The sequence below is a fragment of the Convolutriloba macropyga genome, chromosome 5 (genome assembly GCF_964194025.1).
Source record: "Convolutriloba macropyga chromosome 5, txConMacr16.3, whole genome shotgun sequence".
Classification (NCBI taxonomy): domain Eukaryota; kingdom Metazoa; phylum Xenacoelomorpha; order Acoela; family Convolutidae; genus Convolutriloba; species Convolutriloba macropyga.
In genome coordinates this window covers 719254-732698 of record NC_134472.1, presented here as the reverse complement: position 1 = coordinate 732698, position 13445 = coordinate 719254, and the positions used below count along the sequence as shown (strand labels likewise).

Genomic DNA, 13445 nt, shown 5'->3' with positions numbered 1-13445 from the left:
CTTCTCACATGTCCATAACATCTTTTTTTCACACGTTCCAGTAAACATCTTTACAAACTGTTTATTTATGGGCGGTTATTAAACTTTTTGATTTGTCCAGTATACTTATCTGGTATATTTTCCGTTTGTGTCCCCCCACCCCCGAGTACGTTATGCATCCTCATTACAGAGCACGTGCCATTACATTGTAAATCATTATGTAAGAATATGGCACGTGCATCTGGGGGTGCAACTAACATTCACCAACTAAGCTGGGGTGGGGGGGGGGGCATAAACGGAACAAAAATCTCATTGCATTGTTCAATTGTCTGCAAGCCAATTTTCAAATTTTCAGTTATTATAATTTTTTACTGTAGGTAAATGGATTACATGTTATCTCAAAACAGAGCTCCCGGGCAACCAAACGGAACTGACTCGCAAGACCCGACTACTCGACTTAGAGTCACCACCACAAACAACTTGCAACGCAAAATTACCACCGCAAGTGGATGCTTTTCCCACATTGACTCGTGCCCTGACACGAGGGAAAACTCGGACGACGAGCGACCAGAGAAACACAGAACTTGCCAAGGGTCAAACTCTGAATCGGAGTGTGAACCCGAGACACGAGAGCGGTTCGGCACTGCCTCCAACTCGCTACCGGAAGTGGAGCGTCTGTCATTGCAACAGAACCGGAAGAACTTGACGATTCAAAACTCAAACCCGAATGACGATAGCAGCCCGGATCAAGCCTTGATATCGAAATCGATGTCAAAGTATTTTGAAACATGCACTAACTTTGGGTCACTAAAATCCAATTCGGGCGATAGTTGTGGGTCCAATCAAGGTCTGAAGAATTCGGCCTCTATATGCCAAATGGCTAGCTGTGCAATAACGGGGGGACATTTCAGTACCAGCTATGCCGTTACTACTAAAGCGGCCATCACAACTCAACCAAATTTAACTCCTAAGAAGGTTAGATTCTTCTTTTTGTGGGAACTATTTTAGGGGTAGCAAACCGCATATATGGGGGAATAATAGCAACCTTTGTACAAAGTGTGAGCATCCTTGGACCTCGACTTTTTAAAAGAGTAAAAATTTCTAGCGGGGCGGGGGGTTATTGACTAAAATTAAATAAAATTAAACTATCCTTGCTACTTAAAGTCGATTAAAAGCATTTTCTTGGGTCGAGTAAGGTCTATTCATGGGTCAATAATTATAATATCAACCAACCAGATTAAGTAAATTTTTCAGTAGAAAATGGTCTTTTCATGATCGAGCAAAAGTCTTTTTTTTTCATCAGTCTGCTTTTTGCTATTCTTACTTTTTTGTTGCTTCTGCACACACTCGAGCAGCAACGCAACACAGCATGACTTAACAGCTCATTTCAGCATACCAATTCAACTTATTACTCAATTGCAAAAAGGCAGCAATATTTAGGAATTTTATTCAGTTCTTGAGGTTAATCAGTTGTCCCTGTTGAACTATAAAGCCATATTAATTGATTGAAAGAAACTAGGTAGCATAACTGGGATGACCTTCCTATTAGCCTAACTATAAATAAACGGTCCACCATCACAGTTAAAATCGATTAAACTTCTTTTCATAAGTCGATCATCATAGCTTCATACACTGCTATGATTGGGCACGAGTTTTTTACAAACGTTGATTTTTTGGGGAGTAGACCTTATTTCTAGAGTGTCAAACTCTAGTTTGTTTTTCTGGATATGCAAGCATCAAAGAGCTACATCAAATGGATTTCAACATCCAACAAGCAGCCCAAAAAATAAAAAATTATACAGTTTATGAAATCTATAATAGCACATTTCATTCTTTCAGTAAAAATTACCCATTAAATTAATCTTATGCAAGGGCCGGTTTTGGAAAAGTATCTGAAATTTCTGGATACAGTGTGAACATTTTTTGTGTCGAGCTGGAATCCACCGGTTTTGGTTGAGCTGAGGTCTGGAAGCAACAACTTTTTATCTGAAAGTTTTGTTTGAAGTGTTGTTGGCGGAGATTTTCCAAAATAGGTTTTGTCTTCTTTTTTTTTGATTAGCAGCAAAATTTTATATTGTTTTTTGGAGTAACAACTGCGTCTCAGTAAGTGAAAATTGAAGATCGCAAAGTTGGCTCTTTTCTGTTTTTGCCCCAGTTGAACCAGTTGTCCCAATTGAACTATAATGCCATATTAATTGATTGGAAAAACTAGGTAGCATAACTGGAATGACCTTCCTATTAGCCTAACTATAAATAAACGGTCCGCCATCACAGTAAAAATCAATTAAAATTCTTTTCGTAAGTCGATCATCATAGCTTCATACACTGCTATGGTTGGGCACGGGTTTTCTTACAAACGTTGATTTTTTGGGGAGTGGACCTTAATCCTAGAGTGTCAGACTCTAGTTTGTTTTTCTGGATATGAAAGCATCGAATAGCTACATCAAATGGAATTCAACATTCAACGAGCAGCCAAAAAATATAAAATTATACAGTTTATGAATTCTATAATAGCACATTTCATTCTTTCAGTAAAAATTACCCATTAACTTAATTATACGCAAGGGCCGGTTTTGGAAAAGTATCTGAAATTTTTGGATTCAGTGTGAACATTTTTTGTGTCGAGCTGGAGTCCACCGGTTTTGGTTGAGCTGAGACCTGAAAACAACAACTTTTATCTGAAAGTTTTATTTGAAGTGTTTTTGGCGGAGATTTCCCAAAATAGGTTTTGTCTTTTTTTTTTATTAGCAACAAATTGTTTTTTGGAGTAACAACAGCATTCTAAGTAAGTGAAAATTTGAGATCGCAAAGTTGGCTCTTTTCTGTTACTGCCCCCCCCCCACGTCCGTTTGCACCCCCACTTATACATGTTATAGCATATTGGTTTCATTTCATACACTAACTTATACAATTATATACAAACGGCATTTAAAATATAATTGTGAGGCCAAGTTTTGAAATTAATATGTATACGGTAATCAAACTTTGCTTATAATGTAAGCAGACAAAGAATAATCGTGTTTTCAATATTTTTTAGCTTTTCTTTCGCAGGAATAGCTTTATACTACTTATTTTTTTCGACAACCGGAATTAAAAATTCATCCATTCGTCTACCGGGACCGACAACTTATTATGGCTTAAATAAAGGCCCTCTAAGGACCAAAAAGAACACATTTGGTGGTGCAAATAGACTGGCTATATAAGGCTGGGGTGGGCAATAACAGAAAAGAGCCGCAAAGTTTTGGCCAGTTTCAATCACTTTTGTGAAATAATTCAGCTGGTAACTAATAAATGAATTTATAATTGTTTTTTTATTTTTTACTCAGTCTTATTTAAGATGATTTGAAAAGTAAATTGCTTGTACTGATTGCTTTTTGTGGAATTTGTTGCACTCAAGTGATTTAAAAGTCAACGCGACACTTGTGAATTATTTAACTTGTACGCTTTAATTGAAACGAAATCTTTGGTTTTCTGGCTGAGACGTGGTTGAGTTACATTTCTACTCTAAACATAGCAATTACCTATTGTTTTAGGAATTTTTTTGTGCGCGTGGGTGCAGAATTCTTTAATGGGAATTCATTCAAATACCATCAGCTTTTACGTGAAAGGTTTTAGTTTGCTTGTACCTAGATCAAATTTCATTCTAATACCCATAGCAATTGTCCCTTTATTATTGCCAATATATATGTTTAGTAGAGCCTGTTTTCCCCCTATGTGTAAATGTTCGAATGCGTTCTTGCCCAAACCAAATACAAAACATAATTCCCACACAGTTTAAGAGTTTGAGCAAATCTCTGCTATAAACAAAGAATTAAATAAATCCTTTTATGCCTTTACTTTCTTTACCCATTCGGACATGGAGTCAATCAAGGTAACACTTCTAAGTATCCACTCAGCAATCATGAGCCACTAGCAGAACTTGATCAAACATTTTTTTCGTTAAAATGACCCCGAAATTGGCCTAAGGTGTGCTGGGTTATTATTGCTGAGGTTAATAGTCTTGAATGATGGTTGGTAATGCCAGGGCAAGGCAAGGCAAGATCATGTTACACCGACACTGGTGAGACACCCCCCCCCCCACACACTGACCCAGCGTGTTTTATATAGAACAAATTTATCAAAATGAACGGCTGAGAATCGATCATAGCGATCCACATAGACCTGCTTTATGGTACGGGGGTAGTGTAGCTACCCCCCCCCCATGTCTCTTTGTTTTTACCATTGTTTTGTTGTGATGGGAGTTCTCTCGTCAAGGTCATGCTGATTACATGTCGGTTTGTATTTATCTAAACTGTCAATTGAAATGTCAACAACTGCTTTTACTTCCTTCTAAAGGTGAAACAGTCAAACAGCGCTTCAAAGCGCCGCAAATCCAGAGATCGCAGACGTTACCATGAAGAGTCGACTTCTGTCACTACTTTTACAACCATCCCAGCATCCACAGCTAATCCTGGCATAGCAACAGGTGTCCAATCAGCGCCAGGTGTGGTTGCTGCCCATTTGTCTGATGAGGACTTCTATTGCTGTACGTGTGATGTAGAAGCACTCTGTGTCTACATTATGACCCTGGGATGCTTCAAGTCGCCTGCCGAGTGCCTCAGGTACCATACAATTTTACACGGGTTATTGAGTCAACATTATTCAATTGAATTCGCGGACCTTATCGGAAAATAACTGTCTTGCGCCATTTTCGTTTAGACCGTTCAGACCGTAGAATACAAATCTCTCAAAATAATTTTTGCAAGTTAACTACAGAGGACAAAAAACTTGTATAATTACGGTTACATGACAATTTACCCAATTCCGTTTTACACAATGCCATTTCACCCAACCTGCCAATTTACCCAATTCCAACTTATCCAATGCTCTGCTTTGATCTTTAAATTATCAGATTACAAATTAGCAGTCGCTTTTACAAGCATTTTTTAAAACACTTATTTGGACAAAATAATCCCATATATTGGGTTTTAGTAGTTCCCAGGTTTAGGTGCGCAACCCTAGACCACTGTGATCAAACCATTTCCCTGACTTTGCCCTCTGATCAGACCATCGTGCAACCCAAGGCCCTCAGATCAGACAGTAGAGCGACCCAAAAAATCGTGCTACCATCGTGCGATCCAAAGCCCTCTGATCAGACCGCAGTGTGATGATCAGACCGTAGTGCGACCCAAGAATTGGTGCGACCATATTGCGACCCAAAAAATTTGTGTGACCAAAAATTTGTGCGACTATCGAGCGACCCAAAAACTCGTGCGACTTTCTAGCGACCAAATTTCGTGCCACCTTCGCGCGAAAAAACATTGGCATTACATCACAAAGACTTTGGGGTGCAAATTCTTTTGCTTCTAGGGGTGCAAATTATGAGCACCCGTTAAACTGGGGCTCAAAGGGAAACAATTCATTGCATCTATTCTGTTTCGGCTTCCATCTTAGTTGGCATGTTTTTTTACGCCACCAGGCTCACTTGCTTTTTTTAACTGACATAATTGACCATAATTGAGAAGACATTGCATTTTGAAAACCAAATTTAATGAAAACATTGACAAAGTGATCATTGCAGACAAAATTTGAATAAATTGAAACTAAATTTGTCAAAACCTTGACGCAAAAACTAACAATGTGTACTATGCGTTTGAGTATGTCATTTTCTTCGCACTCGCTTACTCTCCTGATCTTATTACATGTGTGCGGATAAAAAGGAAAAAGCTATTACGCTGAGAATATATATACTCAGTGCAATGTAGTTTTAGTTTTGTATTAAACATTTAATTGAAATCCGAAAGGAAGTGAGAAATTTCATATCGATTCCAACGAGCAATTTAATTACATACTCGGCTAAATAGTCGTTCTTGTAATTCTAGCAACAAGGTAAATTAAAGTTTGCATTGGGTAAAATGGCATTGGCTAAAAAGGTGTTGGTTAAAATGGACTTGTGTAAATTGTCATGACACCTATAGTTGCAATTAAAATACTCGTTCCTAAGTCGTCATATCCAACACGGTAGGGTCCCTTTTACATGTATTAAGTCAGGTTTAGTGGAATTAATGAGATTAAACGGACAAATGGTCAACAATTATTTTGCAGTGCCACTGTCTCGTAATGCATATTAACGGGTACACATGTAACGTGCATTTGTAAACTGAATTGGGGAAAAAGCCTACAATGATCGTGAAGTAATGGATAAAGTACGCACACACACGCACACACACAAACATACACATGCACGCACACACACACACACACACACACACACACACACACACACACACACACACACACACAAACACACACAAACAGACACACAAACACACACACACACACACACACAAACACATACATGCACGCACGCACACACACGCACGCACATACAAACACACACAAACGCACGCACAGACGGACACACACACACACACACACACTTTCACTCAAAAATAGACCCTTTACTAAAATAAAACCACAACTTTTTCTGTAATGGTGATTTTGATCAAAAGTAGACATATAACTTCTAGCTCGGATTGTTCCACATCTCAATCTAAATTGAAAACATAACCCATTGACGTCAGGCGAATTGCTCTCAAAAGACCGGCGAGGGGTTGGCTTTGTCAGTAGGTGCTCACGGTTTAGTGAAGCTAGCTGAAGCTTGATTCGACTCTGCAACTTTATTCGACTCTGCGAAAATTTAAAAGAAAGGCTTCCAGATTTCGCAGTGAATTTTCAATGTCTTTTTTGTCTCTGGAGTTATGTCAAACAATCCATCTGCAAGACTTGAAAAGCTTCGTTGGCCAGTGATGATTGTTAAACTCAGAAAATTACAAAAATTATAAATAAAATTTGAAAACAAAAACAAATTTCAACAAAATCTTGCTAAAATTCAAGATATTAAAAACTTCAAAACCATTTCATTGTCTCAAGAGACTATCCAGTATCCTTATTTTAGCTTTAAATAGTTTCACTGGCTTATAAAGATTCATTAACCTGGAACATGATAACAGTTTTCCGAAAACTTGAAAAAAAAAACTTTATCAAAAAATTGCGAAAGCTGGAATCATTAAATTATTGATAACCATTCCATTAACTCTAGAAACCATGCAACAGCTTATCTTCAAACCTTGGAGGAGATCCCTAGGACCCTGGTAACAGAGAAAAAGATTTAAAAAAATCAAAAAGATTCAACAAACTTAAAAAAATTGCAAATATTTTTAAAAAAATGCTGATATTAAAATCTTGAAAAACATTCTATTACATCTTAAAGCTATGGAGTTAGTCAATCTATAGTCAAACGCTAGAGGAAGTTATGTGGCTCTTGAGGCAGGAGAAACCTAAAAAATGACAAAACAAGCTTTAAAAAGAATTGCAAGTAGCATAAAAAACTTCTAAAATTTGTGATAAAAGTTGAAAATTAATCCATGGCCAAAAAAGTTTCCAGTAACCTATTATCAAACCCTAACGGAGATTTGCTGTTACGCTGAAAAACTTGAATAATGACAATAAATGTCAAAAAAATTGAAAAAAATTTTTTTTTTTAAATCTACAAAAGTTTTTGTAAAAAAATGGTAAAATCCGCAGTGTTGAAATCTTGAAAAACTTTTCAGCACATTTAGAAAATGTACAGTAACCTAATTTCAAACCCTAGAGGAGGTTCCTCAGCTCTTGAGGCTGGAGAAACCTAAAAACTGCAATTTATTTTCAAATAACTTGAAAAAAATGTAAGTGTTAGAAAAAAATCGCTAAAACTTCTAATATTAAAAAATTGAAAGCTATTCCATGGCAATTAAAAATTTTTTAGTAACTCATTATCAAACCCATAAGGGCGTTTTTTGGCTCCTGGGTCTGGAATATTGCAAATTAAATGTCAAAAAAAATAGACAAAATTTGCACAATTTGTCAAAAAAATGCTAAAATTCGTGATGTTAAAATGTGGAAACCATTCCGCTACCACTAAAAACTAAGCAGTAACCTATTATAAAACCCTAGAGGAGGTTTCTTGACACCTAGGGCTGAAAGAACTATAAAAATGACAAAAATTTTCTTCAAAAAGCTTGAAAAAAAATGTGAAAAATATTATAAAATTGCGTGTTTTTAGCAATCGGTTGTTCGTCAGTAGCCTCCCCCCCCGGGGGGGGGGGGGGGGGGGGGGGGTGATAATGGGGGGTCCACAGTGTGGGTGTCTTCAACCTCTAAGAGCCGCCCTTCACACCATAAGTTTAAGTCTCCAAAACAATTTGAGCTCAAACAGAGCTGAAAGGCTCTAAGAGCACTTAATGCCCGCTGGACGCTACCTGTTTATCCCGTTTTTGAGGACGAAAAGCCAAAAGCGTCAGACGAAAAATCGGTCAAGCGAAAAATTGCGTAAAAAAGACCGACAGCACTAATATAATTGCTACGAACTTCGTTTGAGAGCAATTAAACACGAATACGGTGTGATAATCAAAGTTGTGGTTTTATTTTGAAAAATGTTCTAATCATGAGTAAAAGTACATGCACGCACATCCTATTTTATCCACTACTTCGTGAATCGTTTGCTATTTTTTTAATGCAGGTGTCAGTGGGCAACAGGTGGTGGTGTTATGAACGAGGCTGGGACAGGGGCAGCAGAGGCGGGGGAGGAGGGTGGGGTGGGTTGTTGTGACTGTGGCGAGTCTTGCTACTGTGAGTGCGGTGCTGATCTCTGCTGTTGTCAAGAATTCGGACTTGGACTATGAACCTGGATATGCCATTAACTATACTTAAAACACTCACGTGCACATTTTGAAATGATGAAAGTCTGCAGTGCCAGAAGTTAAAATGCCAGAAGTTGCTACAGAAGTTAAAAGCCAGAAGATGAATTTCGTTGACTTTCGTCATTTTAAAACGTGCGCGTTTCGTGCTTCAAGCATGGTTCCGTGACTCTGCAGAAGTCACTTAGGAATTCTGACTTAATGTCTCCCTCCGCTTCGCGGTTCTCGATAAACGCCAGAAGTTCTCAGTGACTTCAAGCAGAGTCACTTAACCATTACTTCTTTTGTCTCTTCTGTAACAAAGGAGTGGATATGTACATCAAGGGTAATCAGTATATAACAACAGCTATTTCAAGGGAATCTAATACATATCACCAAAGCAGAATAAGTACCAAATTGCAGAACTAGCTCATTTCGAGGACTGCAAATATTAGTTACCAAAAAGAGACCAAATTGTGAAGCAGAAAACCAATCTTTTGCAAGTAATTTTTACATAAATCGTAACTGCGAGTTATGGTTACAAAGTTTAAATGCACAATTTTACCAATAAAACATGCAAAGCTTTGTCCGACAACAGTCATATTTTTCGAATTCAAAGACTGCGAAAACCACTTACAATTGTCTTCCATAAAACCTCGCTGACAAATTTAACGCAATTTGAAGTAATTTAGTCTAATTTAATTTAATTTAATTTTAAAGTAATTTAACTTAAGTGAAATCAGCGTAAATCATGGATCATCCAACGAGAGGGCTACTTTTATGCATAAGACGGTTCTCTTCAACTCACTCAATTAGGATGGAGTTGAAAAAATAGTTGAAAAAAATTTAAATCAAATAATAAAAATCTAATAATAAAACTTTGATTCGAAATATAGTCTTAGTTAGAAATATTGTAAATTTTAACTTCCCTGTTAATTAGACAGAAGCAAATTGAATCAGGTCACAAAATTGATTATAATAATTTTCAAATGGTGCGGGGAATCAATACGTGGGCCAAACTGATAATTCTAAATAGTTATTTAGATAGTTATTAGATTTATATTATTTGATATATAAATCTGCCCAGCATGTATTGAATTAATATGATAGCGGTGGAAAGGGGAATGAATTCTTAGAAAAGTGCAAGTGCATTCTATTTATGTCAACCCTTGCGACTGATTTCTAGAAATTTTGCAGAAGCAATCCATATTGGGTAACCCACGATGCCCCCGCTTTAAAGCTTGCTCCTAAGAATAGTTTGTTTCTTGACTTTTTCGCAGTGAAAATGGATATATATATATATATATATATATATATATATATATATATATATATATATATATATATATATATAGCCTATTTTTAAGTCCCTTTTTCACCCCAGAGTCGAATCAGCATCATCAGCTATTAATTAAATCTCTCCTGTAATTCTCTAATTTCTACTGTAAAATTATTTTGTTATTCTCTCATTTTTGAGAAATTACTTCTTTTTAGTTAAAACTTTTTTATACCGTTGTCGAAAGTCCATAACCCAACGAATTGGAATTTGGATGAGTTGGGTAAGAACATAATATACCATTGTTCGTTAGCGAGTTTCAACTATTAATAAATGTCTCTTTCAGATCTAGTCTCTTCACCAAATTACAGAACCTCATTGCAAAGGCAGAATTGGCCGTCAATTGTAATTAATATTCACACTTTATCATCATACGTCGAAAAAAAACACCTTTTTAATACATAAAATTTAAAAATACTGGGATAAGAAATAACATTTTTTGAATTAATAGTCCATTAATTGTTTAGTTGTCTCCTTTTTTAATTTATTGTTTCATATTTGTCTTCATTTTGTTAGTGACAAATTTAACGCAATTTGAAGTAATTTAGTTTAATTTAATTTAATTTAATTTTAAAGTAATTTAACTTAAGTGAAATCAGCGTAAATCATGGATCATCCAACGAGAGGGCTACTTTTATGCATAGGACGGTTCTCTTCAACTCACTCAATTAGGATGGAGTTGAAAAAATAGTTGAAAAAAATTTAAATCAAATAATAAAAATCTAATAATAAAACTTTGATTCGAAATATAGTCTTAGTTAGAAATATTGTAAATTTTAACTTCCCTGTTAATTAGACAGAAGCAAATTGAATCAGGTCACAAAATTGATTATAATAATTTTCAAATGGCGCGGGGAATCAATACGTGGGCCAAACTGATAATTCTAAATAGTTATTTAGATAGTTATTAGATTTATATTATTTGATATATAAATCTGCCCAGCATGTATTGAATTAATATGATAGCGGTGGAAAGGGGAATGAATTCTTAGAAAAGTGCAAGTGCATTCTATTTATGTCAACCCTTGCGACTGATTTCTAGAAATTTTGCAGAAGCAATCCATATTGGGTAACCCACGATGCCCCCGCTTTAAAGCTTGCTCCTAAGATTAGTTTGTTTCTTGACTTTTTCGCAGTGAAAATGGATATATATATATATATATATATATATAGCCTATTTTTAAGTCCCTTTTTCACCCCAGAGTCGAATCAGCATCATCAGCTATTAATTAAATCTCTCCTGTAATTCTCTAATTTCTACTGTAAAATTATTTTGTTATTCTCTCATTTTTGAGAAATTACTTCTTTTTAGTTAAAACTTTTTTATACCGTTGTCGAAAGTCCATAACCCAACGAATTGGAATTTGGATGAGTTGGGTAAGAACATAATATACCATTGTTCGTTAGCGAGTTTCAACTATTAATAAATGTCTCTTTCAGATCTAGTCTCTTCACCAAATTACAGAACCTCATTGCAAAGGCAGAATTGGCCGTCAATTGTAATTAATATTCACACTTTATCATCATACGTCGAAAAAAAACACCTTTTTAATACATAAAATTTAAAAATACTGGGATAAGAAATAACATTTTTTGAATTAATAGTCCATTAATTGTTTAGTTGTCTCCTTTTTTAATTTATTGTTTCATATTTGTCTTCATTTTGTTAGTAAACTCCCAACATCAAATCTCCTACCAACAATATTTTCATTTTTCCATTCTCATTGAGTGAGTTGAAGAGAAGCAACTTCTGCATAAAAGTATCCCTCTCGTTGGATGACCCGTGATTTAAGCTGATTTCACTTAAGTTAAATTACTTTAAATTTAAATTAAATTAAATTAAATTAAATTACTTTCATTTACGTAAAATTTGTCAGCGAGGGTTTATGGAAGTCAATTGTTAGTGGTTTCCGCAGTCTTTGAATTCGAAAATTATAACTGATTGTCTGACAAGCTTTGCATGTTTTATTGGTGAAATTTTGCATTTAAACTTTTGGAACCATAACTCTCAATTACGATTTATGTAAAAATTCCTTGGCAAAAGTTTGGTTTTCTGCTTCATTATTTGGTATATTTTAGGTAACTAAAAATTGAAGGCCTCGAAATGAGCTAGATCTGCTATTTCGTACTTATTCTGCTTTGGTGTTGTATTAGATTCCTTTGAAATAGCTGTTGTTATATACTGTGTACCCTTGATGTACATCTGCACTCCTTTGTTTCAGAAAAGACAAAAGAAGTAATGGTTACGTGACTCTGCTTGAAGTCACTGAGAACTTCTGGCGTTTATCGAGAACCGTGAAGCTGTTCGAGAAAATAAGCCAGAATTTCAAAGTGACTTCTGCATAGTCACGTAACCATGCTTAACACACGAAACGCTTGCGTTTTAAAACGACGCGAAAGTCAACGGGAGTCAACTTCTGGCTAATTTGGAGCTTCTGGCATTTTAACTTCTGACACTGTAGACTTTTGGCACTTTAAAATGTTCCCGTTATTAATGGATTGACTCGGCCTGCGTCTCAGTCGAAGAATATCTCGATACATCGAGAAGAAATAATACGTCTAAAAAACAATTAAATATTCCCAACGTAGCGGGTAGTTGAATTATTGGCCATTTTCTGTCATGTACGTCTGGAAATAAAGTTTATCAGATTACTGCTTTTTGACACTCGTCGTTAATGACTTCACTATGTAGCACTCGGCCTCGTTTTACTCCATTAATAAATTGATACGCCAAAAAGCTGCAATTTAATATATATATATATATGCTGAGTAGTTGGAAACCACAATAAAAACTACATGTGGAAAACTGCAATCAAACAATTTAAGCATTGAAAAAGTATTTTCTATTGATGATTGTCTCAATTGGTGAAAGTTGCAGCTGTAATGTTTTGAAGAACTAAATTATCACCAGAACATCGAAAAATAAATTTAGGATAGTTTCAGTACAGTTTTTATGGTTTTTAAGACCCTATCCTTATGGAACCAATTAGAATTTTTTTTCAAACTGAAAGACACTAAACCTTGTCCCCTTCAAGATTAGCATTTAGCAAAATTTAATTGGTTCTAAGTGTGGCGTTTAACGAGGTATTTCATTAAGGTTCAAAAATATGAATTGAATTCTAAAAAGATCTTTTTGTCCCAACCCGCACATAAGTTTAAAGGGAGATGATGTGAATACGGCTAAGAGCCTCTTGTCCTTCTATCGTATCCTGTCTTTTATCAGTAACTATTTCCTTCGTTTCACATGTTTAGTTTCTGTATATACACCAATTCAAGCAAAACATTTTACATACGGTTACAATCGACTTCTCATTCTCTTACAATTTTGGGTTATCAAGCCATAAGAATCAATCTTACAATTGCGGTAAAATCAACGAAGTTAATGTGAGGCATTAACTTCCTCGGGGCCCACAGGACCTAACCCTAAAATGCTA

At 35.7% G+C, this 13445-nt stretch overlaps 1 protein-coding gene across 1 annotated transcript; it reads left to right on the top strand.

Annotated features, from left to right (window-relative positions):
• Positions 1–279: 279 nt before the first annotated feature.
• LOC142339682 (uncharacterized) lies at positions 280–8681 on the top strand. Its single transcript, XM_075389902.1, has 3 exons — positions 280–954; positions 4315–4580; positions 8519–8681. Exons 1-3 carry the CDS (start codon positions 361–363, stop codon positions 8679–8681), a joined length of 1023 nt encoding a protein of 340 aa, XP_075246017.1. The 5' UTR covers positions 280–360.
• The last annotated feature ends 4764 nt before the right edge of the window (positions 8682–13445 follow it).

Excerpts from the sequence above, each read along its gene's own strand:
- LOC142339682 (XM_075389902.1), top strand. The coding sequence starts at position 361 with ATGGATTACATGTTATCTCAAAACAGAGCTCCCGGGCAACCAAACGGA. Across the intron at positions 955-4,314 it reads CAAATTTAACTCCTAAGAAG|GTGAAACAGTCAAACAGCGC; the intron begins GTTAGATTCTTC and ends TTCCTTCTAAAG. Across the intron at positions 4,581-8,518 it reads TCGCCTGCCGAGTGCCTCAG|GTGTCAGTGGGCAACAGGTG; the intron begins GTACCATACAAT and ends TTTTTAATGCAG.